At 37.4% G+C, this 24,171-nt stretch overlaps 1 protein-coding gene across 5 annotated transcripts in view; it reads left to right on the top strand.

The window, feature by feature from the left end:
* ptprfb (protein tyrosine phosphatase receptor type Fb) overlaps positions 1-23,160 on the top strand; it is a 225,132-nt gene extending 201,972 nt beyond the window's left edge. For all 5 annotated transcript variants that reach the window (XM_077221244.1, XM_077221240.1, XM_077221241.1 and 2 more), the window contains 12 exons: positions 2,020-2,117; positions 10,009-10,132; positions 10,256-10,431; positions 13,014-13,133; positions 13,222-13,376; positions 13,801-14,086; positions 15,871-16,049; positions 19,755-19,881; positions 19,961-20,086; positions 20,457-20,611; positions 21,859-21,994; positions 22,260-23,160. In XM_077221244.1, the coding sequence (XP_077077359.1) occupies positions 2,020-2,117; positions 10,009-10,132; positions 10,256-10,431; positions 13,014-13,133; positions 13,222-13,376; positions 13,801-14,086; positions 15,871-16,049; positions 19,755-19,881; positions 19,961-20,086; positions 20,457-20,611; positions 21,859-21,994; positions 22,260-22,328 (1,751 nt within the window). In that variant the 3' untranslated portion in view covers positions 22,329-23,160. The remainder of the gene's footprint in view (positions 1-2,019; positions 2,118-10,008; positions 10,133-10,255; positions 10,432-13,013; positions 13,134-13,221; positions 13,377-13,800; positions 14,087-15,870; positions 16,050-19,754; positions 19,882-19,960; positions 20,087-20,456; positions 20,612-21,858; positions 21,995-22,259) is intronic.
* The last annotated feature ends 1,011 nt before the right edge of the window (positions 23,161-24,171 follow it).

Here is a 24,171-nt window from a genome sequence, read left to right as displayed (position 1 = left end):
AAATTCTGACCAAAACTAAGGATGTTTGTATCATCAGCAAATACTACAAATTTGACTACAAATTTTGGCTACTTTTTAAATATGTCTTATATAAAGATACTATTGTTTTAACTCAGACTTCATAAAATATGAAAATCCATCAAAAATAGATTAAGTAAACAAGCCATTTTAATATTTATTGTCAAAGTAATTCATATAAATATTTACACATTTTACGTCTGTCCCTCAGTTATGGCGTCATTTTCATTACATCCAATAATTTGGGTAATAGTATCAACATTTGTATAGAAATTAATGAAAAAGTATAAGGTAATAAATATTACTAAGAATAGAATATTTCTTGGTGAAAACGTGATTTAATTATGTGTATTTAGGTTATATAACATGCTAATTATAAAAATAGCCTAAGACAAAGACTAGACAAAGGAGTTATGCATTTGATTTCTAAAATGCTGTTTAAGCAGATAATAATTTACGTGAGATGTGATGAAAATGATACTGTGGTTGAAATGTTTACAATGTTTCAGAGAAAAAAAAACTGTTGAATGATTTGAAAAAAAGTGTGTTTTCTAGTGCCCTGGTTGAAGAAACACCCATATCTGAGGCAGGAATTGCTTGTGTTGTACCTGCATTAAATGCAGGAGTTATTACTTGTATGTTATGTACAGAATACACATGCCCGTATTATCAAACTTTATTTCCTGCCGTTGTCTTATATGTTGTAGCAAGATGTCCAGTCTCCTATCCACACGTTTCTAGTTACATTTTCACTTTAACGACCTTGGACATTCATTTCAATTCCAGACATCTTGTAATCGGCCTTTCCCTGCTTTGCATGCTGGGTTGTAGCTCTTCGTTGCCTAATTAACTTGCTGTTTAACAAGTGCTGAATTCACTTAATGTGCTCATGGTGCAGCTTATTGCAACATTAGCCTCTAAATATACAGAATACTTTGTGTCTCATTTTTTATGCTAGAAAAAATTGAAATTATGTATGTAGTATATACATTGCAAACTCCATTTTTGTTATATGTACATATGTACTTTCCTGCTACAAAGTACACAAAAAAACAGTATGTCAAATGAGTAGGATATCTGAATACCGAGTATTCAGGAATACGGTATCCAGCAAAAATATGGTTGAGAGTTGTTGCTTATTTTTACTGTTTTAACATTACTTTTAACATTACTTTGTCACATGTATATAATGGTTTTTGGTACTCAAGGTACTCCCTTTATCTACTACTAAGCATTTCCCAGCTTACACCACTGACACTCTAAATTAGCATGTACTCCTAATGAGGATTTACATACACAGTATGTTGCAACACATGACTGACATATTCAAGCAAAGAAATGCAAGATGTGTCTGCATTCTGCCAGACCAGAGGATACAGCAAATCAGGTTTTTTTTTTGGCATCGTATCAGTGCGGTTGATTAAGAGAGTGGCCCCTGATCCTGCCGCCCACTGTCTCGCAGTAATGGTTGCATGAAGTATCTGGCAGGGGGCTCGTCCAGACATTACTGTGCTCACTGTGGGCATAATGAACTCATAATAGGGAATCATACCCAACCATGTCCCATTAAGCATCCCTGTCTTGCTCATTCATCCTCAACCATTGGAATCCCAATGACAGACCCTCTCTATTACAAACCTCCTTCCTTTCCTCATCGAACATCATGCAGACTGAGCATTACCTCAGATCCAGCTGAGCATGTAGCCTTCATACGTTCACAAACGCTGGCCGTGGCAGGGAAATGGTTTTTGCAGCAAGCCGACCCCTCAGACAACAAATCCAGAGTGTGTTTGGGGTATAGACGTAAGAGGACACAACATATGTCACCACAAATCTCGCAGAGGGATCGTGTCACATCAAGGTGCAAGAAGAATCTCTTTATATTTTGTCCTCCTCAACTCAAAACTGACAGACTCGCTCCCCTCCGTAACGGTACAATGCATCAGGTGAGATACTCTGGGATGTGCTCATCACTTCTTGTTGTCTTACTTTCTATTTTAGGAATGAGAGAACATCCTCCCATATCTGTCTGCGAGTTGGCGGACCACATCGAGCGACTCAAGGCCAATGATGCCCTCCGCTTTTCCCAGGAGTATGAGGTAGGACAGTACCTTAAACTCATTCGACTGGTACTGCTTGAAAGTTTAGCATCGAAAATATTAATTACGGTTGCAGATTCTCTAGGAAATTGGGTTCCAAAACCTGCTCCTGGAGGACCACTTTCCTGCAGCGTTCAGCTCCAACGCTGTTAGAACAGTTGTTTGAACTTAAGTCTGCTTGAAAGTGTCCCTCCAGGGGCAGGATTGCTACCCTTGCTCTGATGTGGTATTGTTGTAGTTTTACTAGAGTAGAGGTGCCCAATCCTGTGCCTGGAGATCTACCTTCCTTCACAGTTCAACACAAATCAAACACACCTGAACCAGCTAATTAAGAAACACTTGAAAGTTATAGATGAGAAGTCCAGGAACTTCTGATTTTTAGCTATTTTATTGCCTTTGTGTCCCCCAGGAAGGCTATGTTCACACTGACATCGATTAATTAGATGAAGATCACAGAGTCTATGAGCTAGAGAGTCACCATAACTGTTCATTTGCATAAAGTTGAGCTCTTCTGTTGCTTCGCCAATGGTCTCTTCAACTCGTGTTGCCAGAAATTGCCAACTCTCATTGAAAATTAACAGTATATGGTTGCTGCACTTAGAGGAAATATTGTGCACAAATTTCGCCATTGTAACCATAAAGGTCACTGGGGCAGTGGGATGCGCCGATCCGATACTCAGTATCGGTATCGGCTCCAATACTGCCATTCTTTGGCGGATCGGGTATCGGTCAAACGGTGCCGATCCAAATCCGATATTGTGCATATACCATTCTGTGTTATTGTTAAGCCCCACAGAAGGCACAAAAAGATTTTAAAGCACCATAAAGTTTCCGTGCACTATATTATAAGTGTTCTGAAGCCATTCTATAGTATAATGTGAGATGAAATATTATGAAATGAATATTTAAGTAATTGAATTCAAGTTCACCTAAACTCTTCCGTTGGCTGTGGCTGTCAGTCATTCTCCATTCAGCATTCAAACAGCGTAATATGGCATAATACTTTTGTGCAATGCAAGATTATTAATAGCCTTTCTTGTTCTTTCCTATCTATCATATGTTGCTGCCTCATTAAACAGCTGCGCTCTACATTTAAAAGATGTCTTTATTTTATAGTGTGTATATATACTTGTTTTTCATGAATGTATTTTACAACGATACAAAAAGCAATGTGTAACCTTTTACCAGATTTAGTGCAATTATTGTCTCTTATTAGTTCCCCACTAAATGTTTTTTTTCACTAAATGTTCATATTTTGTACAATTTTGTGCACTCGTGATTTTTCTAGAGTAAATTTTACTGCTGAATTATCCACTAATCTAGTTTATAATAGCATTTTTGTCATCGATTATGAGCATATATTTTTTTGATTTGTTGGTTTTCTTTATAATGAAGTTGTCTGTATTAAGTAGATTGTGTTTAACACACAAAAGAGTGATTATCAGTTCCACACAGTAGAGCCCTGCACAGGCCTCAAATCTAGGCCCTAGCCCGACCCGTGTCCGACAGCTCATCAAAATTATCAGGCCGAGTCCGCGCCCGTTTTTTTTTCATTACACAGCGACAGCCTGTTTGCAGCCATTAAAATAGGTCAGTTTTGTTAGTTATGTTTCTTTTAATTTATTTACTAAGTTAATTTAGACAAATGTTTGGAGCAATTTTTTTTTTTAAATGACGACCAAGCAGCTGAGCCGACAGCGAGTAAAACATGTTTGATCAATTTAGCCTCTCAAATCAACGCTAATACTTTCCTTGGCTACAATAAAATCCATAGATATAAAACACGTAAAGCATATCACACAGACAGTTAGTTTAATACATGTTTATTTATTAAACCACAGTGAGTAAAACGACATTTTTTGAAATAATACTGAGGCAGACTCAGGCTGCTCGCAGCGCTCACAAACGAAATGAGCAATAGCCTACAATCTAAACAAATTAAATTAAATAAATTAAAAACAAACTTGCAGATTATCTTACCTCAAAAATGCACCACATAACATGGCCATTCTTTTTTCCAGTAGTTTCCAACAGTTAAACGAAAATAAAGTCCAATCAAACGAAAAACATCAGTAGTTTCCAACAGTTAAACGAAAATAAAGTCCAATCACACAAAAAGTTAGAACAGTCTCTTACTGTTTTCTCTTAATATTCTCCATTGCGCATGAGGTGCATCGTGGGTCGCGCAGCTTGCGCTGACGGGAAACCTTCTGTGTGCGTGCGTGAGACTGTCATGTTTAGAACAAAATTAAAGGAAAGATGTGTCTCAATACAAGGTGTCAGTCTGTGGAACAATCTAAATAGTGAAATTAAAACTTCTATATCGTTTTTTGTTTTTAAGAAGAGTGTAAAAACATTACTAATAGGAAAATATAATGCATCTATTTAGCAGGGAAATGTGATATTTGATTTATGACTTTGCATACTGGTGCTGCAAAGTAGACGTGTGTTGTAAGCGTACCTTTTTGGAATTGTAATTTGACTTATGTTGATAAGGGGCAGATAATATAAGTTTATCTTCTTTTTGCTCCTTTTCATTTCTTTTTCAAAAGAATGAAATAAAATATATATGAATGAATGAATGAATGAATGTCAGTATAATTATAAGATAGGTTAAAAACAGGTTATGAAATGTCTTTTTATGTTTGTTTTTCTATCGTCGACGTCAACTTCTCATATTTTCTTTTAATAAATGTCTAAAAATATAAAAAGGATAACCCAAAAAAGGCCCAAGGCCCGGCCCGCATGTGAACTATGATGTGAAAATTGGCCCGAAGCCCAGCCTTAGGGGCGTAAATAAGTCGGGGCCCGTTGGGCTCGGGCTGAAATGCAGGGCTCTACAACACAGAGTTATAGAAATTCTACTTAATTTTTTTTTTTTTAACTACGCTGTATCGGTCGATACTCAGAATTTTTGGTATTGGATCGGTTCTGAAAAAATGTATGGTGAAGCTTGTCACTACCAGTTTAAATGCCCTTTAAGAAACTGCTGAAACTGAGCAAAACTTAAGCCTATGTTTTTAGGAACTTTTTAAAAAAGAGCACTTATTTTGTCTGGGTTTCCATTGTTTGATCTGATTTGCCATTTTTATTTTGTGTTTTTGTTACTTTTGTGAAGTTAGTTCTGTCTTTACTGTTTTTTAAATCATTTGCTCACTCGCTTTGCACACTTTGGCATTATCTAATAGTTTCTCCTGCCATCATCGGTTAGAGCGCCCACATCCAGTGTTATGACAGCTGCTAGCGCTTGCCTCTTTCAGATAGGCAGATGTTCAATTTCCCGTGATCTCTCTCTCTAGAAACCTGCAAGAAACACATAAGCACTGTCACATCTTGTAAGCCTGTTAAACCTTGCTAAGAGAGATATTTACCATGCCTGTCAGCCATCACCCTAAAGGTGTGGAGTTATTAAAAGATCAGACGGTGTTGGCCCAAAATGTGCATCCTTGAATTAGCGATTGAACTTTTGACAAACATTTGGTGTGGATGTATTAGTAGATTAATCTTAAACATAGCGAGATACCAGTTGAAGTAGTTGTCGATTTTGCCAGCATCACACACGTCTCTTTCTTTCATTTGTTCTTCCCATCTCACTTTTATCAGTCGTATTTATAGCAAAACTGCAATTAAAACTTCACTCAAACCAACGAAACCCTCTTTTCTGTAATTACACGTGTCTGCGGAAAGTAAAATGCAAAGACGACAAGGATTTTGTCTTATTATAGTCCTCCTTTTATTCATTGCTCAGATGAGGGATGGATCAAGCCATTTCAACAGTCATATGTGACTAATCTCTCTGCGTTGTGGTTTTCATCACACAAGCCTTCTGTAGCCAGGCGGTGCTCACAACCTGCTCTTGGCATGTCATGATGTCATGTCCTCCTGTCAAGGAAGGCCCCCTCTCAAGGGGACAGATGGTTCCGCTTGGGCCAATGGAAGTACCCTAGTCCAGCCAGCATGAGCAAGGCAGCGGGTCACCATCACGTTTATTGGCTCCATGTTCTACTCGATGCATCCGTTGCTCAGTTTCATTGTCTCAGTTTATCTCATACTTATATCTGCCAAAGATATTTTCCCCTCTGCCTTGTAATCAATTGCTACTTCCTCTTGAAAAATCTGTGACCACACCATACAGGTGATCTTTACATTAAACCAGCATGGCACCCTTATTAACCCTCTGGGGACTAAGCTCTTTTTGGTCCGTTTTCTCTATTTTTACATTTGGGCTTATAAACTATATGTAATGGAGATGGAACACTGTCTGTTTGGTATCCATGGATTCAGAAGACCCTAAGCTAACATAAGCACACATGTAATATGATTATAAAGGAAGTATGAGTGAAAATGTACCATAAACTAGAGAATTTCAAAAACGGAAATTTGATTTTTGGCATTTATTTTTCTGTAAATCACACATCACACAACAATAGTGAACAGTTTTTGAACAAAAAATATATTTTTCAAAGCCTTTGCTTGACATACATGTGTAATTGTTAAATAAAATGTGTAAAGAACAATGAAAAATTTAACTTTATTTACAAATAGTCCCAGGCGTTTTTCTTAGGAATGCTTAGAATCTTCTAAGCAATGCTTTCTCCTCGTCACTCTCCAGTAATTGTTCCAGAGCTTGTTCCACCGTAAATCGTTTACTGCTTGCCATCTTAAAAGTGCTAAAACAATGAATAATGCTATAATTGTATGTGTATATATATATATATATATATATATATATATATTATGATTGCTCTGTCTCTCTCTCATTTCTCTGTGCGCTCTCGCTCCGTAAAGCCTTGTTTATACTCGAGGCGTCTGTTTGCTTTCTGTCGTCTCTGCCACTCAATGCTGTTTGTGTAATAGTATATAGTACCACCCCTTGCAAGGCAACAGAGTCATCCGATTTGATATTCCTCCATCGGCAATTTTTCCATTGGTTGTTGCTCGTGAATCTGCCAAACAACATCGATTTCATTGGCCTTTGACGAAGTGGTATTGCGCAACAAGGAAGTGTGTATACAATCCGGGTAAGTTTGTTATCACTGTTTTCAGCGGAATCTGAGGAAGACGGCAAAAAAGACCGCACCTCTCTATCATTAATAGTTTTTAAGATAATTACACATTTGTAAAAGTATGTCATTTTGGGCGGTACCGCCCAATCCGTCCCCAGAGGGTTAACCTGAAGATGTACGTATTCATTTAACCCAATCTGTTGTTTTTCAATGCTTTACACTGCATAAACATGAACCAGAAAGTTTTAAAGTGCTCTGTAGATCACTCCTCAGCTCAACTGGTGGCAATAGCCATTGCTAACGCTCCCATCAGACACTGATTCTCACCAGTAACGAGCTTATGTTTGTCAACCCTCTAGAGCTGAAGCTTTTTATAGGAGCCCGCGTTTACCTCCCACCGCTATCATTATCCGCATCTCTCAAGCTTGTCATCTCATGTAGTGACAGCTCATATTTGTTCCCCTTGTTTGCCGAGCACTGCCAGTCAGCATACCAGCTGTCGTCTTCGCACATTACCTGAACTTGCATGCGAAAGCTCACAGCAAACGGCAAAGTAAATGTTCCTCCAAGATGCTTGCTGATAACCTGGCAGTGAAACACTTAGCACATCAGATACGTCAATATGGCAATTGATTCATATTGAATGCTGAGTTGCTGTTTATATTTGAACATTACTTCATATATGGACATTTAAAAAAAACAGTTGTGTTTTGAAGAGAGGCCCTTAAGAGGGTGTTTCTTGTCTAAAACAAGCATGCAAGTTTGAAAGGATCTGAGGAGGCTGATGTTATCCCAGATCAGGTGATGGGTTGTGGAGGTTGATGGACACTGAGTCAACCAGAGACTTGTCCAGAGCAGGAAGATCAATGCTGAATAACAAGAGACCCTGCAACATTATTGAACGGCCAAGCAGGGTGCTGCATATTGCCGTCGATCGATGCTCAGATACGACCCAGTGTCATTTGAGCTGAGGAGACCTGTGACTTGAGAAGGAGAGTACCACCCCACCTCTAGTCTTTCGTGAAATACTCTGAAGTTAGAATGAGGAATTCAGCGTCTAGCTCCATGTGGTGCTGAGAGCATACTCAATTAAAATTTAAAATGAAATCCTGAAAATTAGCATTTTATTCATTTGACTTCTGCGTAATCCACCATGATTTACAGGTAAAGGCATATGTTGATCAGTAGTTGTTCTCCCTGTATTTCAAACGCATGACTCTTGGCATTGCTAGCACCTTGCTTCATTGGTTCTACTACAGGAACATGAACCTAAAGCTGCAGTCCATAACTTTTTTTGTGTTCAAAATGTACATACTGTAATAAGTTAGTACATCATGAATACATTTTCCAGACTGTGTTTTTGTCTTATTGTCTTATGGATTGATTGATTCTTGCCACCATAGATATCAATATTTAGATATACTTTGAACATTTATTGTAGTTCTTTGGTTCATATTTGTTGTTATTATTTGTATTTGTAGTAGTGTTTGCATTTTTTTCAGGTTAATAATAAGAATAATACTATGACAGCAATGAATCATTGTGCCACCTAAAAAATCAGCCCCAAATTGTTTGATGTTTTCACGTGAGGTTGAAGCAGACGAGGTAGTAGGATCCATTTGCAGATTGACTTTATTTACCCAACTCAAACTATACAAACACAGACTCAGAAACAGAAGAACCAGCGAACAACATTAAGGACCCACAAAGACTGAATTAGACACACAGGCTTAAATACAAGGGTAAACGAGCTTACGAGATAACAAGAGGGTGTGGCTAATAGGAAACACCTGTGACAGACTAATAAACATAACGGGGAGCTGCTAAACATGAAACAAGACAGAAAGACAGACTAGACTTGTGACAGATATAGGTTATTTATTTATTTATTATTGTCACCATCTACATAATTCTGTACATGTATACAATTTGATTATTAGTATATGGTGTTTGTAACATGGTATCATAAATTATGCTTGCAAATCGCACAATATATAAATGTGATAAATTCTATTTTTTTTTTTAATTGGATTGTCTCTGTCCCTTGTTATGTCTGTAATAATCCATCATAATGGCTGTGACATGAGCATGACCTCTCAAACATTTGTACACCGCTGATAACTGACCTCTAATAAAATGGCCTTGCCTTTAATGTCTGTTACTCATTCAGGGTATCACCTCATGCGAGCAGCCAGTGATATATGCAGGGTTTTCCTCCTGATGTGTTCATCTGTCCTCTCTCTTTAAAGCTTTCTGTCTGTCTCCATAAATCCACACTCTCCCTGTTGGGTCTGCTATTCCTCAGCCATTGCTCTTCCCTCTTCGTTCATGTCAGCGGGCACAAAATCAAGTGCACACATAAAGTCCACATGGACACCAGTATTCCATTAGTCCAGGCTGAGCGTCTGAATGCTGAATGTAATCTTTAGCATCGAAGCCATATGCCCGACTGAGTTCAGGTACGGACGCACTGAGTCAGTGGTCCCCTACAGTGATCGTGTTTGAATTATGGTGTCAGTGAACACTAAGCCATCTGTTTTTTTGCCAGTGATAACAGCAGAGGAACTCGCTGTTATTGCAGGGAAGATGATCACGAGTAAGGGAACAGAACTGCAATATGCCCACAAAGGGATCCAAATTACCACACTTGAGCTCTGCCAGTCCATCAGTTCTAACAACCCCTGGTGGCGAAGTCATCTCTGGTTCTTGCCGGTCTCCTTTCAAAACATCGGGTTGCTATAGAAACAAAGCCTCTCTTGCTGAAATAATGCTAGCTCAAATTTACCCCTGCGGCACTCTGTGGTATCAAGCTTCAAACAAGGTGCCTCAAAAGACTGAACATATTTCCCTCTTTCTCTCTTTGTCCTCTCGTCTCTCCCCTGCAGTCTATTGATCCAGGCCAGCAGTTCACATGGGAGAACTCCAACCTGGAGGTCAACAAGCCAAAGAACCGTTATGCCAACGTTATTGCTTACGACCACTCGAGAGTTGTTCTCACCCCCGTGGACGGTAAAAGTCAAACAAATGTGTTGACCTTTAACATTTCATTATGGTGACAGATGTGTGTGTTTAGGGAAAGCAATTAGCACAAATACTGGTGGGCTCCCAGTGAATTGTCGTCTCTCTCTATAGGTGTTCCAGGTAGCGACTACATCAATGCCAACTACATTGACGGCTACCGTAAGCAGAACGCCTACATTGCTACGCAGGGCCCTCTGCCTGAGACTCTGAGCGACTTCTGGAGGATGGTTTGGGAGCAGAGAGCCAGTACCATCGTCATGATGACCAGACTGGAAGAGAAGTCCAGGGTGAGTACCCGGGGCATACGACATCTACATTCAAAACCAATAATTACTCTCAGTAGGCTCCTCACACAAATGTGTGATAATATATTTCCGTTTATAGAAAAAAATGTTAACAAATTATATATATATATATATATATATATATATATATATATATATATATATATATATATATACTGTATATATGTATATGTATAGAATATTCAATACTACTACATTATATAATGAAATATAGAATATATATTTAATACTTTTATATTGCATGTTTTATTGTAATAATTGTCAATAGTAATTTGAAAATTATAAAAAAAAATATATATATATATATTAACAAAATGTATACAATTATAAATCTGTGACAAAAAAGTCCTTGATCTGTTTTGCAATCCTTGTATTTTTTCACAAATAAACTGTTAAATACATATGAATAAAATAAACAGTAATACAAAGGGTGGGTGCATAAAATACTGTTAAATACAGGTTTTAATAAGGTGTCTCACCAAGGCTACATTTATTTGTGATTTTGTAGTATTGTGAAAAATTATTGCGATTTAAAATAACTTTTCTATTAGAATATCTATTAAAATGTATTTCTGTGATGGTGAAGCTAAATTTTCACCAGTCGTTGCTTCAGTGTTACATGATCCTTAAGAAATCATTCTAATATACTGATTTGATGCTCGAGAAACATTTATTAATTATTATTATTATTATTATTAATGTTGAAAACAGCTACTTAATATTTTTGTGGATACCATGATACATTACTTTCAGGATTATTTGATGCGATCAAATAAACAGCATTTATTTAAAATACAACATAAAATGACATTACTTAAGACGTTTATAATTTTACTCAATATTTCTATCACTTTTGATAAATGTAATGTGTCCATGCCAAAAAAAAAAGTATTAATATATCTTTTAAACACTCAAGTGCAGAGTACATAAAAAGCCATGTACAAAGAGCAGGTACCTTGAGGTTCCCTTGAAAATGGTAGTATGAGTTCCTACCCAACCGCAGATAATATAGTACAAAAATAAAAGACAAAATACCATTGCCATTCTTTTTACTGGATGACACAGTAAAATGGTTGCTGTAAAACATCCGTCTCTTCTTGGCTTTAAAGGGACCTGCTTTTCTGTGAGTCCAATCACTATGTGGGCTTTTAGCGTGCTGTTGTGCCGGGCTCAGCGGGGGGCCAGTGGCACCCAGGGTTGGTGAGGGAGAGAGTCCGTCAACTAGTTTTCTTTTCAGCTCAAATGTCATATCTGACAGAAGATAACCTGTAATTCCGCCCCCTGGAGAATTTGTGCACTCAGGTTTTTGTTGATGGATGGGAGGTCAGATGTGAGCTAAAGAGAAAGAGACATGTGTTGGCAGAGCTAGCGTGGTAAACGAGTGAGTTTTGGCAAGGCTGTGCACCCATAAAGCATTACTTCATAGGTAAAGGGCGTCCCCAAGCCCTGTGATGAAAACCTCCAGCAGAGACAGAACAACTGGCCTAGTTTCATTGCTGACAGGACCTACCTTGAAGACGAAATGAACTCTACGTTTTTCTGTCTTTTCCTGGAGTAGATGATTGAACGCTATACAAAACATGCTATTTAGGATGAATTGTACTGCTTTTGTCTCATTTTAAGTAATATTAATAATGCACTCTGCTTTGTTGGTCTTCATAAGAGTTGCCCTCTATTCAAAAATAAGCTTAAGTACAGGTGTCTCACCCCTCTGCCATAACTTACTCTTTTCAATACTACAATGAAATTAGGTAAATAATGCCATAGTATATGTAAACAACTACAACTTTCATTTTACATGGAAAATACATAAAATGTTAATGGTGCTTGCTTCTGTTAAACTGAATAAATTATAGTAATAGACCGTTGGCTATTCACAATAATTTTGCAGTCGATATAACAAGTAACATGTTTTAATTTAAGTTATAATCACATTGTTATAAAAGTTTTTCTTAAGTGTAAATACAGAGATGTTTTCATAGTCTGATAAAAACCAAGAACAGATTCATTTCTGTAAATAGTGCATATAAATGAAAATGATTGTATATAATTTATATACCATTTGAATATTATTCTTCCTTGTATTAATTTACTGACATTGTGGAAATTTAAAATACACCTTCATTGTTTAAATCTAGGATTTTACTCAATGCATTTAAACATTTTGAATGTACAAACTCTTGTTTGATTGAAATTATAGTGCCTCTGACAACAACAACAAAAAAAACTTTTTTTTTCAGAGCAAATACACTACAGGTCTAATGTTTGGGGTCAGTAAGAGTTTTTTTGTTTTTGTTTTTTAAAAAAGTTTCTCATTCTCACTAAGGCTGCATTTATTTGATCAAAAATACAGTAAAATAGCATTAATGTATTTTAAAATGTAATTTAAATCCTGTGATGACTTCAGTCTTCAGTGTCACATGATCCTTCAGAAATCATTCTAATATGCTGATATTATGCTCAATACACATGTCCTATTATTATCAATGTTGGCTGCTTATATTGTTGTGGACTTTCTAATAGAAGTATTCATTAATAAAAAACTTGCTTACTCTCTAAAACAGGTGAAGTGTGACCAGTACTGGCCCATTCGTGGCACAGAGACTTATGGAATGATCCAAGTGACCATGCTTGACGCTGTTGAGTTGGCAACCTACAGTGTCCGCACCTTTGCCCTTTATAAGGTAAAAAGTTACTTGCCTTTTTTCTCCATATAGTAAGTTCCACATTTTCAGCTCACTTAAACTCTTTCCTCCCACTTTGTTCAAACAGAATGGTTCTAGTGAGAAACGCGAGCTCAGGCAGTTCCAGTTCATGGCCTGGCCAGACCACGGAGTGCCTGAATACCCCACCCCCATCCTAGCCTTCCTGCGTAGGGTCAAAGCCTGCAACCCTCCTGATGCTGGACCCATGGTAGTGCACTGCAGGTGAGCGCCGCTCCCTAGTCCTGCATTTACTGCCGACCTTTTCACTTTATTCCAGTCTTATACAACTCTGTTATAAAGTGAACAGTTGTATGTTTGCTGAAAGTTGTATGAAAGGTTTTATTCAACCTTTGTGTTTAGATAGGGATGTAAACACATTTGATTAATTATGTAAAAAAAAATGTAATCAAATAATTTTTAAAAAATGCAAGTAATTTTCATACCCCCTTCCAGAAGATTTCCATAATATTTCATACCACTATATTGATATGTGAATAATTTGGTTGATTATTCAGTATATATATATATATATATATATATATATATATATATATATATAATGTAATGATGTTTGTTTAAAAGTAAGTAACCTATTGACAACCTTAGTACAGTTTTCTTTGTAGTCTAACCAGTTTGTGTCTGTCAGTGCTGGAGTGGGCCGCACGGGCTGCTTCATAGTCATTGATGCCATGCTGGAGCGCATGAAACACGAGAAGACGGTAGACATTTATGGCCACGTCACATGCATGAGAGCCCAGAGGAACTACATGGTGCAGACGGAGGACCAGTACATCTTCATCCACGAGGCCCTGCTGGAGGCCGCCACTTGTGGAAACACAGAGGTCCCTGCCCGAAACCTGTACGCCCACATCCAGAAGCTCACCCAGCCACCATCTGGAGAGACCGTCACAGCCATGGAGCTGGAGTTTAAGGTGACTGCACCGATCTTAAAAAAAATAACATTTTATTCTAGCTTTGTGCATTCTTTTTTTAGCAACACTTAGAATATGGGTAAGTTTCATATAAAAGCAACATTTTGAGCAAAAAGCTGAGAAAAATAAAAACAAATTCAAAGACTGCACCTGAATCAGATTCAGAATGAAATAATCAGATAATCAAAACATAGATGGAGTAGATCAAGTCAATCAACACCCCTAATGCTTGCACAGTCCTATAGCTCGTCCTGGGTTGACATTTCATTCAGTAACATTAGGCAGTTTTGATTTACGTTAGACAGTTTACGATTTACGCAGATGATCACGTTATTTTACATATGCATATGATTACATATTAAATCGCTTGTTTCTGCATCTTCTTTGCCTGCGTTTTGATCAGGAGATTCAGTTCTCTCTCAGAAGATGCATAATAGCGCCCCCTACCTTATAACAGTGAAAACAAGGAAAGCCGGAAATTTGCGTCAATGGCAGGGAAGCATTGTCTCATAAATTATGGAAATTTTCGTCAACAGCAGGGAAAGAGTTAACTGAAAAAAATAAACAAAAATACATTTTCATGATTCCAAAACTAACAAATTGATTTTAGATTTTAATTCACGATTATAAAGCTTGGAACCTTTACAATGCACTGTCATTAACAAAATTTAATATGTAATCATATGCATATGTAAAATAACGTGATCATCTGCGTAAATCGTAAACTGCCTAACGTAAATCAAAACTGCCTAATGTTACTGAATGAAATGTCATCCCAGGACGAGCTATAGGACTGTGCAAGCATTAGGGGTGTTGATTGACTTGATCTACTCTATCTATGTTTTGATTATCTGATTATTTCGTGATATCATAATTGATATTAATTATCAAGATACTATCCCACCAAATAAACAGAAACAATCAATGGCAATTAATGAAAACTAAACTAAATTGAAAAAAAACAGGCTGAAAATCAAATAGAAATAAAAACTAAATTAAAAACTATTATAACCCTAATGCATCCTTTCCACTTGGTGTACGTATAAGCCCATGATGACTGTAATATAAGTGAGCACAATGTAACAAAACTGAGTGCACCTTCAGTCAGTAACATTTACATGCAGCCAAATAATGTTTATAACAGGATTGATTTCACAATTGTATTGAAAAACACTGCAGTTAATCCGAATGAAATTTCGATCCTATTGAAGCGGGGTAGATCTTAATTCGATTAACGGGAAATTTTGTTCAGAATAGAAATATGTAAATGCACATGAATTTTTAAATCAGATAGCAATATTTAGGGTAGATAAACCAATCTTTCAGAAACTGGAATCGGATTTGATTCTTTCGGATTGACAAGAATTGGTGCATGTAAACACCTAATGACAGTTTTATTGAAATTGTTATACTACTCCGTCTCTTAATAATGCTATTTGGATATAACTGAACCCTGGTATAAGCTCAACTCAGAACGGATTCTAGAAGTAGAAACAGCATCTGGTGCAAAGACCGGAGTGGGTACCCAGTACAGACAGAGCTTGTAGTAGTGCCAATGATCTCCATGCGCTCACTGCTGATGTCCATCTGTGCTTTCTCTTCCCCGCTGCCAGTCACGCCCTCGCTTTCTCAGTCAGACCGTTACACCCGCACCCCTTTCTACTGCTGCAGTACTCACATTTACACAACTAACAGTCCCCCACATTCAAAAAACATTTCGGTTTCACACTGTTTTCTGCTATAATGTTTTTGCCAGCCCTCTGAACCCAACGCTGTTTCCACAGAGACTCGCCAACTCCAAAGCCCACACCTCACGATTCATCAGCGCCAACCTGCCCTGCAACAAGTTCAAGAACCGGCTGGTCAATATCATGCCTTTCGAGTCCACGCGGGTGTGCCTGCAGCCAATCCGAGGAGTGGAGGGATCTGACTACATCAATGCCAGCTGTATCGACGGATACAGGTAGCCAAACCATTACTGAAACACTGAGGGCTGCAATAGATGCCTGTCTTGTGCTTTTTTATTCAGGTAGCTATCATAAACATATCTGTTAGATTCTGTCAGATGTGAGTCTAAAAACTGACTGTGCAAGTAGTTGTTGCATTATGAATCACAGACACATTTCAGTCATAAAACCAACCTTACTTAGCTAGAAGCATATGTACTCACGTAGAGTGTTTCAGGCTTCAGGACCGTTTTATGTATACATACTACTTTTTCTTTTATATATATATATATATATATATATATATATATATATATATATATATAGGTCACTTATATCCGTGAGAATCAGATCATTGTTACAATTAGACTTTAACCATGTATTATATGTTGCCTTTCCTAATTGTTACCAGCCAACTGGCTTGTTTTATCTGCTCACCAAAGCCATTTTTAACTCACATATGGCGCTTGGCGAGTCTTAATTTAGGCTTCTGAATCCATCTCTAAATAAATGCAGTGTTTCTGTTTAGATCAGGCGACAAAACTCGTTCTTGTATGTGGTAAATAAGATGATCCATAGCTCCTATTTTCCTCCACTGCAATATTCTCCCTAAACAATGAGCAGCACAGTGTAGTTTGTCTACATATTTTCAGCCTTCACATATTTTGCTGCTTTACTCTGTCTGACAGCTGTTTATTGAATTACAAAGGGAGGCACTCTCAACGGGGCGATCGCTCGAAAAAAATCCGAGACAGAAAAGCGAGAGAGAAAAGGCCAGTCGTGTTTGCCGTAAAACGAAGCGTGGGCACGAAATGTCACAGAGTCTGTGAAGGGAATGTCTTGGGGCTTGATACATCAGCCCCTCTCGTTTGAATTAAAACTTAATGAGAGCTACTCTGGAGGAGCTGAACCTGTGCCAATGCGTAATTGACACTACTCCCATTTCTTAAAACCAAATGAGCTTCAAAAAGCGGTTCTCCGGTCACGTCTCCTTCTCTAGTCGAGCCTCTGGGTTCGTCTGCTCCGAGATTTGTTGTCTTGTCAAAAAGCTGCAATTAAGCCTCTTTTAAACAGCATGTTAATGCGATAAGCACAAAAACATGCTTGACCTTCTTGCTAGTTTACAAAGAGCTTCTCCAGTCGAGCGGATACGTCATTAGAGCTGTTTTTGTGTCTGCCTTTTTTGGTTTCGTGTTGAATTTCGTTTGATTGGGGGTGAAAATAACCTCCAAGGAAAAACAGATTAATATAGAGGTAATTCGGCTTTGTCAAAGGCAGTGTGTCCCTGACGTCTGCTGTGTGTTGTTAGTAGCGACGTGTTTGTGTGTGTGTATGCTCTGGAATGAGTGGCCGTGGGTGGGAGGGAAGGGGGTCTCTCGCTCTTCTTTGCTATTCATTCTGGCTCGTCTCTTCCCATCTCTCCTCTCTTCTTCTCTGCCGTCTCTTTATTTGTCGGAACAAGGCCCTGAGCAGACTTTAATCTCCCGGTTCCATGTTATTGCCTCGCCTGCAGCACCTTCATTAGTTGCTAACCCGTGGCACTGTTTGTATGAGACAGCGATGTGTTTGCCATGTGCTCATTGATTGTACAAGCTGCCATAGGGAAGTATGCTGCTGCCACCCAGTGGTCATTTTAATACAACACCTTAGCTCTGTGTACTGGACATATGGGTAGAACAACAGATTATAGGATATGTAGGCTGAATGTCAATTGCAGCCATTAACAGACTAAACTAAAACCTTTTTATTGTCAAAACTACCATAGTCCTCACAAAAACTGCAAATTACACAAACAATAGTATAGTGTATTCTATTAATATAATATTATGTAATACTAAAATGTTAATGTGAATGACAAGACTTGATGACAGGAACTTTTAATTTCTATATTATTATTTATATGTATTCTATTTTAGTTTTTAACTTAAAGAACACTATAAACTATTCAATAATGGATAAAACAAAAAATCAAATAAAAAACAGAACATGCTCACTGTATTAGTCTCTTTAGTGACTACATTTGTCACATCCATTCCACTGACACTGTGTTGCTCCTATGCAACAAAATTAAAAATTTCCATAACATATTCATAGTACAAGCATAACATATGTATATTTTATATATGTATATATATATATATATATATATATATATATATATATCATAACAACATAAATTTGTATTGCTTGTTCACAAAAGCAAATGTATATTTTTATGGGTGAAAATAAACGTGTTTTTGTTAGAGACTTTTCTTGAAAGCACTGCCACAAAAAAAATAAAATAAAGCTACAACAATTTAGAAAAATTAAAATAAAGGGATATTTCACCCAAAAATGAAAATTCTGTCATCATTTACTCCCCCTCAAGTTTTTCCAAACCTGTATACCTTTCTTTCTTCTGCTGAACAAAAAAGAGGTTCTGAAGAATGTCAGTAACCAAACAGTTGATGAACCGAAATGATAATGAAAAAAAATACTATGGAAGTCAATGGGGTTCATTAATGGCTCGTTTCCACTGAGCAGTACGGTACGGTACAGTACGGTTCGGTTCGGGTCGGGTCAGTAAACCATGATCCGGCTAGTGTTTCCACCGCCAACAGTACCCTACTTGATAGGCGTGGTGTTTGCAGGAAAGAAGCGATCAACGTCATTTTCGTGCGAAGAAGAAAGCGACAAAGTAAAGACTAATGGATGGCATACAGCAGATTTTGTCCTTGCTTCTCGCCATGTTTGTCACAAGAAGACAAGCGCCGACATTAGGCATTTCTCAATAACAAGTACGCAAAGTTCTCAGCAGAATGACTCCCGAGGACGCGAGTCCGGTAATTCTCCAAATGGAACAGCGCGTTCTTGAAAGCGTCACTCAGCTCGCTCTGCGTGTACATTTTAGGCAACAATAAAACGAAATATATTATAAAACACCACTCTGTCCCTTTTCGTTTTCATTTAAATACATTTTAAACATTATAGGCACACAAATGTGGTTCAGGCAATGTATAGACCTGATTATATTATTTACTGCATGTTTAACGTTAGCCTATTTATAACAAAACAAAATATAAAACACAACCCTGCATCTTTTCGTTTAAATTTTAAAAATATTAAACATATTCCAGGCAATATTTGCATTTGTACAAATGTTGCAATAAACAACATTACTGAAAAACTCTTAAAACTACGTTTCGTGAAAGAATAACCGTAGTGTTATATTCCAACTGTATATTAAAAAATGGCGCTTCTTATGTTGCCATTCCCCTCGCGCAAGTGACGATCTCTGTCAACCAATCAGCGTTTTGCAGTGAGTCTAGCTCCACCCTTTAGTACCGTTCCACTGTGCTAGGTACCCCAACGGAAGGGTACCCAAAAAGTTGTACGGTACGGTTCGGCTTTTTGGTACCATTCACAACTTTTGACAGTGGAAACGCAAATAATTGCGTACCGTACCGAACTGTACCGTACCGTACCGCTCAGTGGAAACGAGCCATAACTATTTGGTTACTGACATTCTTCATAATATCATCTTTTGTGTTCAGCAGAAGAAATCAACTCCTGCAGGTTTGAAACTCAATTTTTGGGTCCCTTTAAGAAAAATATCTACTAGTCCATTTCAGATATAGTCAAGGCACAGCTGTTTTCTAGCCACTGTCAAGGTCATGTGATCCATCTGGCACATTTGCTAGTTTTGCATCAAGGTCTCAAAAGATGTTTTTGTGTGTGCACAGACAGCAGAAGGCCTATATTGCCACTCAGGGCCCTCTAGCGGAGACCACAGAGGACTTCTGGAGGATGTTATGGGAGCACAATTCCACTATAGTAGTAATGCTGACCAAACTCAGAGAGATGGGACGGGTAAGAGCATGTTCCTCCTTTTAACTCCTTCCTGCTTTTTTAATCAGGGTTAAATTCCAATTTTTTCCTCATCCTGCAGGAGAAGTGCCATCAGTACTGGCCTGCAGAGCGCTCTGCCCGCTATCAGTACTTTGTGGTGGATCCCATGGCTGAATACAACATGCCCCAGTACATTCTGCGAGAGTTCAAAGTCACAGATGCCAGGGTACGTGCATCCATCACCTGAAGGAATGGGCAGTGGAGCTTTATTTGTGTTTGTTATTTCAGATGAATGTCACTCAGTATGGTACTTGAGGGCACCGCTGGGGTGTGTGAGCAATCTGTTGCTGGCGGCGGATGTTTCGCTCTCACTTCCTATGGCTCGCCTTGGACTTTAGAGATTTCTGCCGACTATAAATAGCGGCAGGGTTATGGAAAAGCTTGTAGCTGAAACGCATACACACGGTCATAAACCAAGCATATGGACAGAGGCTCCCTGCTGTGCGCGGTCTGACTGGGAGGTGTCCAGCTGTTGTGTGCATATGTGAGGGTGATACTAGCAGCCTAATAAGCCGGTAATTCTGCATTCCCTTCAGGACGGTCAATCCAGAACCATTCGCCAGTTCCAGTTCACTGATTGGCCAGAGCAGGGAGTGCCAAAAACCGGAGAGGGATTCATTGATTTCATTGGTCAAGTTCATAAAACCAAGGAGCAGTTTGGGCAGGATGGACCAATCACTGTTCACTGCAGGTATGCTGATCTGTGATTGGACAAGTCTGAATGAAAATATTGATAGCATAATGTGTGAGGGATAGTCTACAGTCAGCTGATCAGCGTCACTCTATAAACCCCAACATGAAGCAGAGGGGTTTAGTGATCATGACCAACTGACGGTTACATGGCTACTTAACACATAAATAAACATTTTAGACAAAAAGGAGATGAGTGCATTTATTTGTAGGGTTCTCACTTTTTTTAAAGATTTTATGTAATTAACTTTTGCTCTGAATTGTATGAATAATTTGTAATAAAAAAACATATTAAAAATATTTAATAAATATTTGTAAACTTTTTTACTAATTAAAACCTTTTACACTTTTTGAATTTTATTATTTAATCATTTGTAATTGTTATTATTTTTAATGTTATACACTTAATCATAAATTATTATTTTACATTGTTTTATTCTATCATTCATTTTTAGTAATTTTCACAATAAATGAATGAATTATTTTTATTTAATAATAAATCATTTTTAATAATAAATTACTTATTTACTATTACTTTATATATTTTATCCAATTCTCTATTTTATATTCATATTTAAAACTAAAATACTCATTTTAATTTAATAATTTGTAATGATTAAAGCTGTCAAATCGATTAATCATGATTAATCGTATCTAACACAAGTTTGTTCATATAATATATGCGTGTATTTATATTATATTTTATATATGTATACAGTATGTGTGTGTGTGTGTGTGTGTGTGTGTGTATGTGTGTGTATATATATATATATATATATATATATATAAACACACACATATATAAACAAACTTTTATGTTAGATGCAATTAATCGGGATTAATCGATTTGACAGCTCTAGTAATACATTATTTCTTTATTATTTTTCTTTTTACACATTTTTTAGAATGTTGAATTTTATTATTTAATGATTTTACATTCATTAATCTGGAATTTTCATGACATTAATGAATAATAAAATAAAATTCTTTTAATAATTCTTTTTTCAAATGTATTAATAAATAACAAATTGCATAATTTGCAAATTGCATTAATTAATTATTTAAAATTTGCATTAAATAATTGGTTTACTTCATTACATTTCATTTCTACACCTTGTATTTTTTCTATTGAATTTCTATAACAGCCTCACAAACATGATTCCACTCAAGACAGCAGTGTTATGTGTCACGTAGAGCCTTCACCCTTGTGCAACAGGTGTTAAGTTAACAGATGCTGTTGTTTTTCAGTGCTGGAGTGGGAAGGACGGGTGTTTTCATCACTCTGAGTATTGTCCTGGAGAGGATGAGATATGAGGGTGTGGTGGATCTGTTCCAGACGGTTAAGACCCTGCGCACACAAAGGCCTGCCATGGTGCAGACAGAGGTACTGTCCTACTGCCCAAGCATTATAATACCAATTACTGATTAGATGTGTCCATTCCTTCAACAACTGCATCCAAGTTCTCTAATTAGTTAACATACCAATGTTGTTTGTAGAGCCTAGCGTTATTTCTCAAGACTCCTATTTCAGTGGTGTCTCAAATAATCATATACAGCAGGAATTGATATGGAGTGTTATCTCTTTGTCACCATAACTCCCATAACTGTGTTATTAGTTTGTCCCACTGACGCACTGTTTTCCCCTGCAGGACCAGTACCAGCTGTGCTACAGAGCCGCTCTGGAGTACCTGGGGAGCTTCGATCACTATGCAACGTAACCACTCCTGGAACACAGCCCTCTGGTACAACTCTTCAGGAGTGCACCAAGTGTCCCTTCTGAGCCACCGTTCCCCCACCCCATCCTGTACAGAGAGATCTGGGGGGGTGGGAAGGGCAGGCTATCCAGTGGCTGGTTAACCAATCACAGCAGTCCGTTATTGACTGGCACTAAGAGATTGCTTTAAGAAATATAGACAACTCTCTTTCAAGAAGCACCATCTAAAAAAAACTATATTCTAGTTTCTCTTTAGCGTACGCCAACCCACACTACAGTCGAAGGCTACTGGTAGCACTAAATCTTTTTTTTTTTCCTGCTTTTTTTTAAATCATGATTATCATTTATTATTATTTTAAACATCCAGTATGACAAAATTGTTATTATTCTTATTTAGAATATTTGTGTTTTTTAATCATCTTTTAACATCTTTTGTCTTAACGGCCTTTTCCATGGGTCTACCTTTTCCTTAATTGGTACTGTTTTATTTTATTTTATTTTATTATAATAGGTTATTTTAGCACAAGAACATGTGTTTTTAACATGTTCCTCTGATACTAATACCAGAGAACCGCTGTTCTCTAAGCTGCTGATGGTTCGACTTTGTAACATGATTTTTTTTATGATTTTTTTCTTTTCTTCGTTTGTGTATAATTGGTCTTATTGGGCAAAAATGGGCGGGTTTACTTTTGGAGAAGCCTTTAATGTTCTGTCTCTCTATGATATCTCAATGATAAAAGAAAAATGCCTTTTGGTTAGTGGTTCTGAATAAGAAAAACTTCTGTTTGTGGAAAGCAAATCAACTAACGAATAAAATCAACACTGTACAGATCTCAGTAGGGGTTAAATGTGATTTGTGAAGAATAAACCTTCTGATTGGAGCGCGTTCACTGTGAGGGACGTTGCCGGGAACCGAACGCAATCCTGGTGAAAAGTGACCCTCGCACCCCGCTTCTCTGTGACATTTGAAGACCTGATATTGAAATGAGACCAATCGCCATTGGCAACCTGTACAGTATAAACCACTCCCCCGAGGGAGAGTCAGCTCTGTTTAATCCAACTCTTCTTTTTATACAGAAATATATATATATATATACATAAATTTATAATTATGAATAAATATAAATAATATTATAGATACAGTATATAAACAGCTTCTGCTCTATTGTCCATAATTCTCTCAAAACGTAATCCTGGACTTTTCTTGATATACCAACAAAGAGAAAACTACACAAGAGACTGCTGTGTGTGAATCTATTCATGGTACAAAAGTTATATCTACTGTATTATCTACGCACCCCGGGTGTTTGGCGGTCTCCTCTGATGGGATGGGGCAGCACAATGCAAATTAAAAACACTTCCTACAGGACAACGTCATTTCATGCCTGCTCGATTACAACCGGCATGTTAAAGGGAGACCTGGCCATACGTTCAGAATATGTTGGCAAGTTCATTTTTACCTTGTGAATGATTAGTGCTGTAGAGGTTCGATCTGTTGTATACACAGTCTGTTTTCTATTTGTTAATAAGAAAACTGGAATAAAAAATCTTGCAGGAAAAAACTCCTTGATGTTAATAAAGTTCAATAATTGGTTTTTGTACAAATTATTGTCTCTGTGTGTGTTTCTGGACTGTGTTCAGTCAGTGTATTGTTTGATTTAAATGGAAGACAAAATGACTGGATGTTAGATGACTTCAACTTTGTAAAGCACTCTAATAACACTCCTTTAAAGGAATAGTTCACTTCAAAATGAAAATTCGGTCATCATTTATTCACCCTCAAGTTGTTTCAAACCTGTATGAATTTCTTTCTTCTGCTGAACACAAAAGAAGATATTTTAAAAAAT

The sequence above is a fragment of the Siphateles boraxobius genome, unplaced genomic scaffold (assembly GCF_051911475.1).
Source record: "Siphateles boraxobius isolate OS27281-9 unplaced genomic scaffold, OSU_SipBor_1 1, whole genome shotgun sequence".
NCBI classification, from domain to species: Eukaryota; Metazoa; Chordata; class Actinopteri; order Cypriniformes; family Leuciscidae; genus Siphateles; species Siphateles boraxobius.
This window is presented reverse-complemented; position numbering and strand designations above follow the sequence as displayed.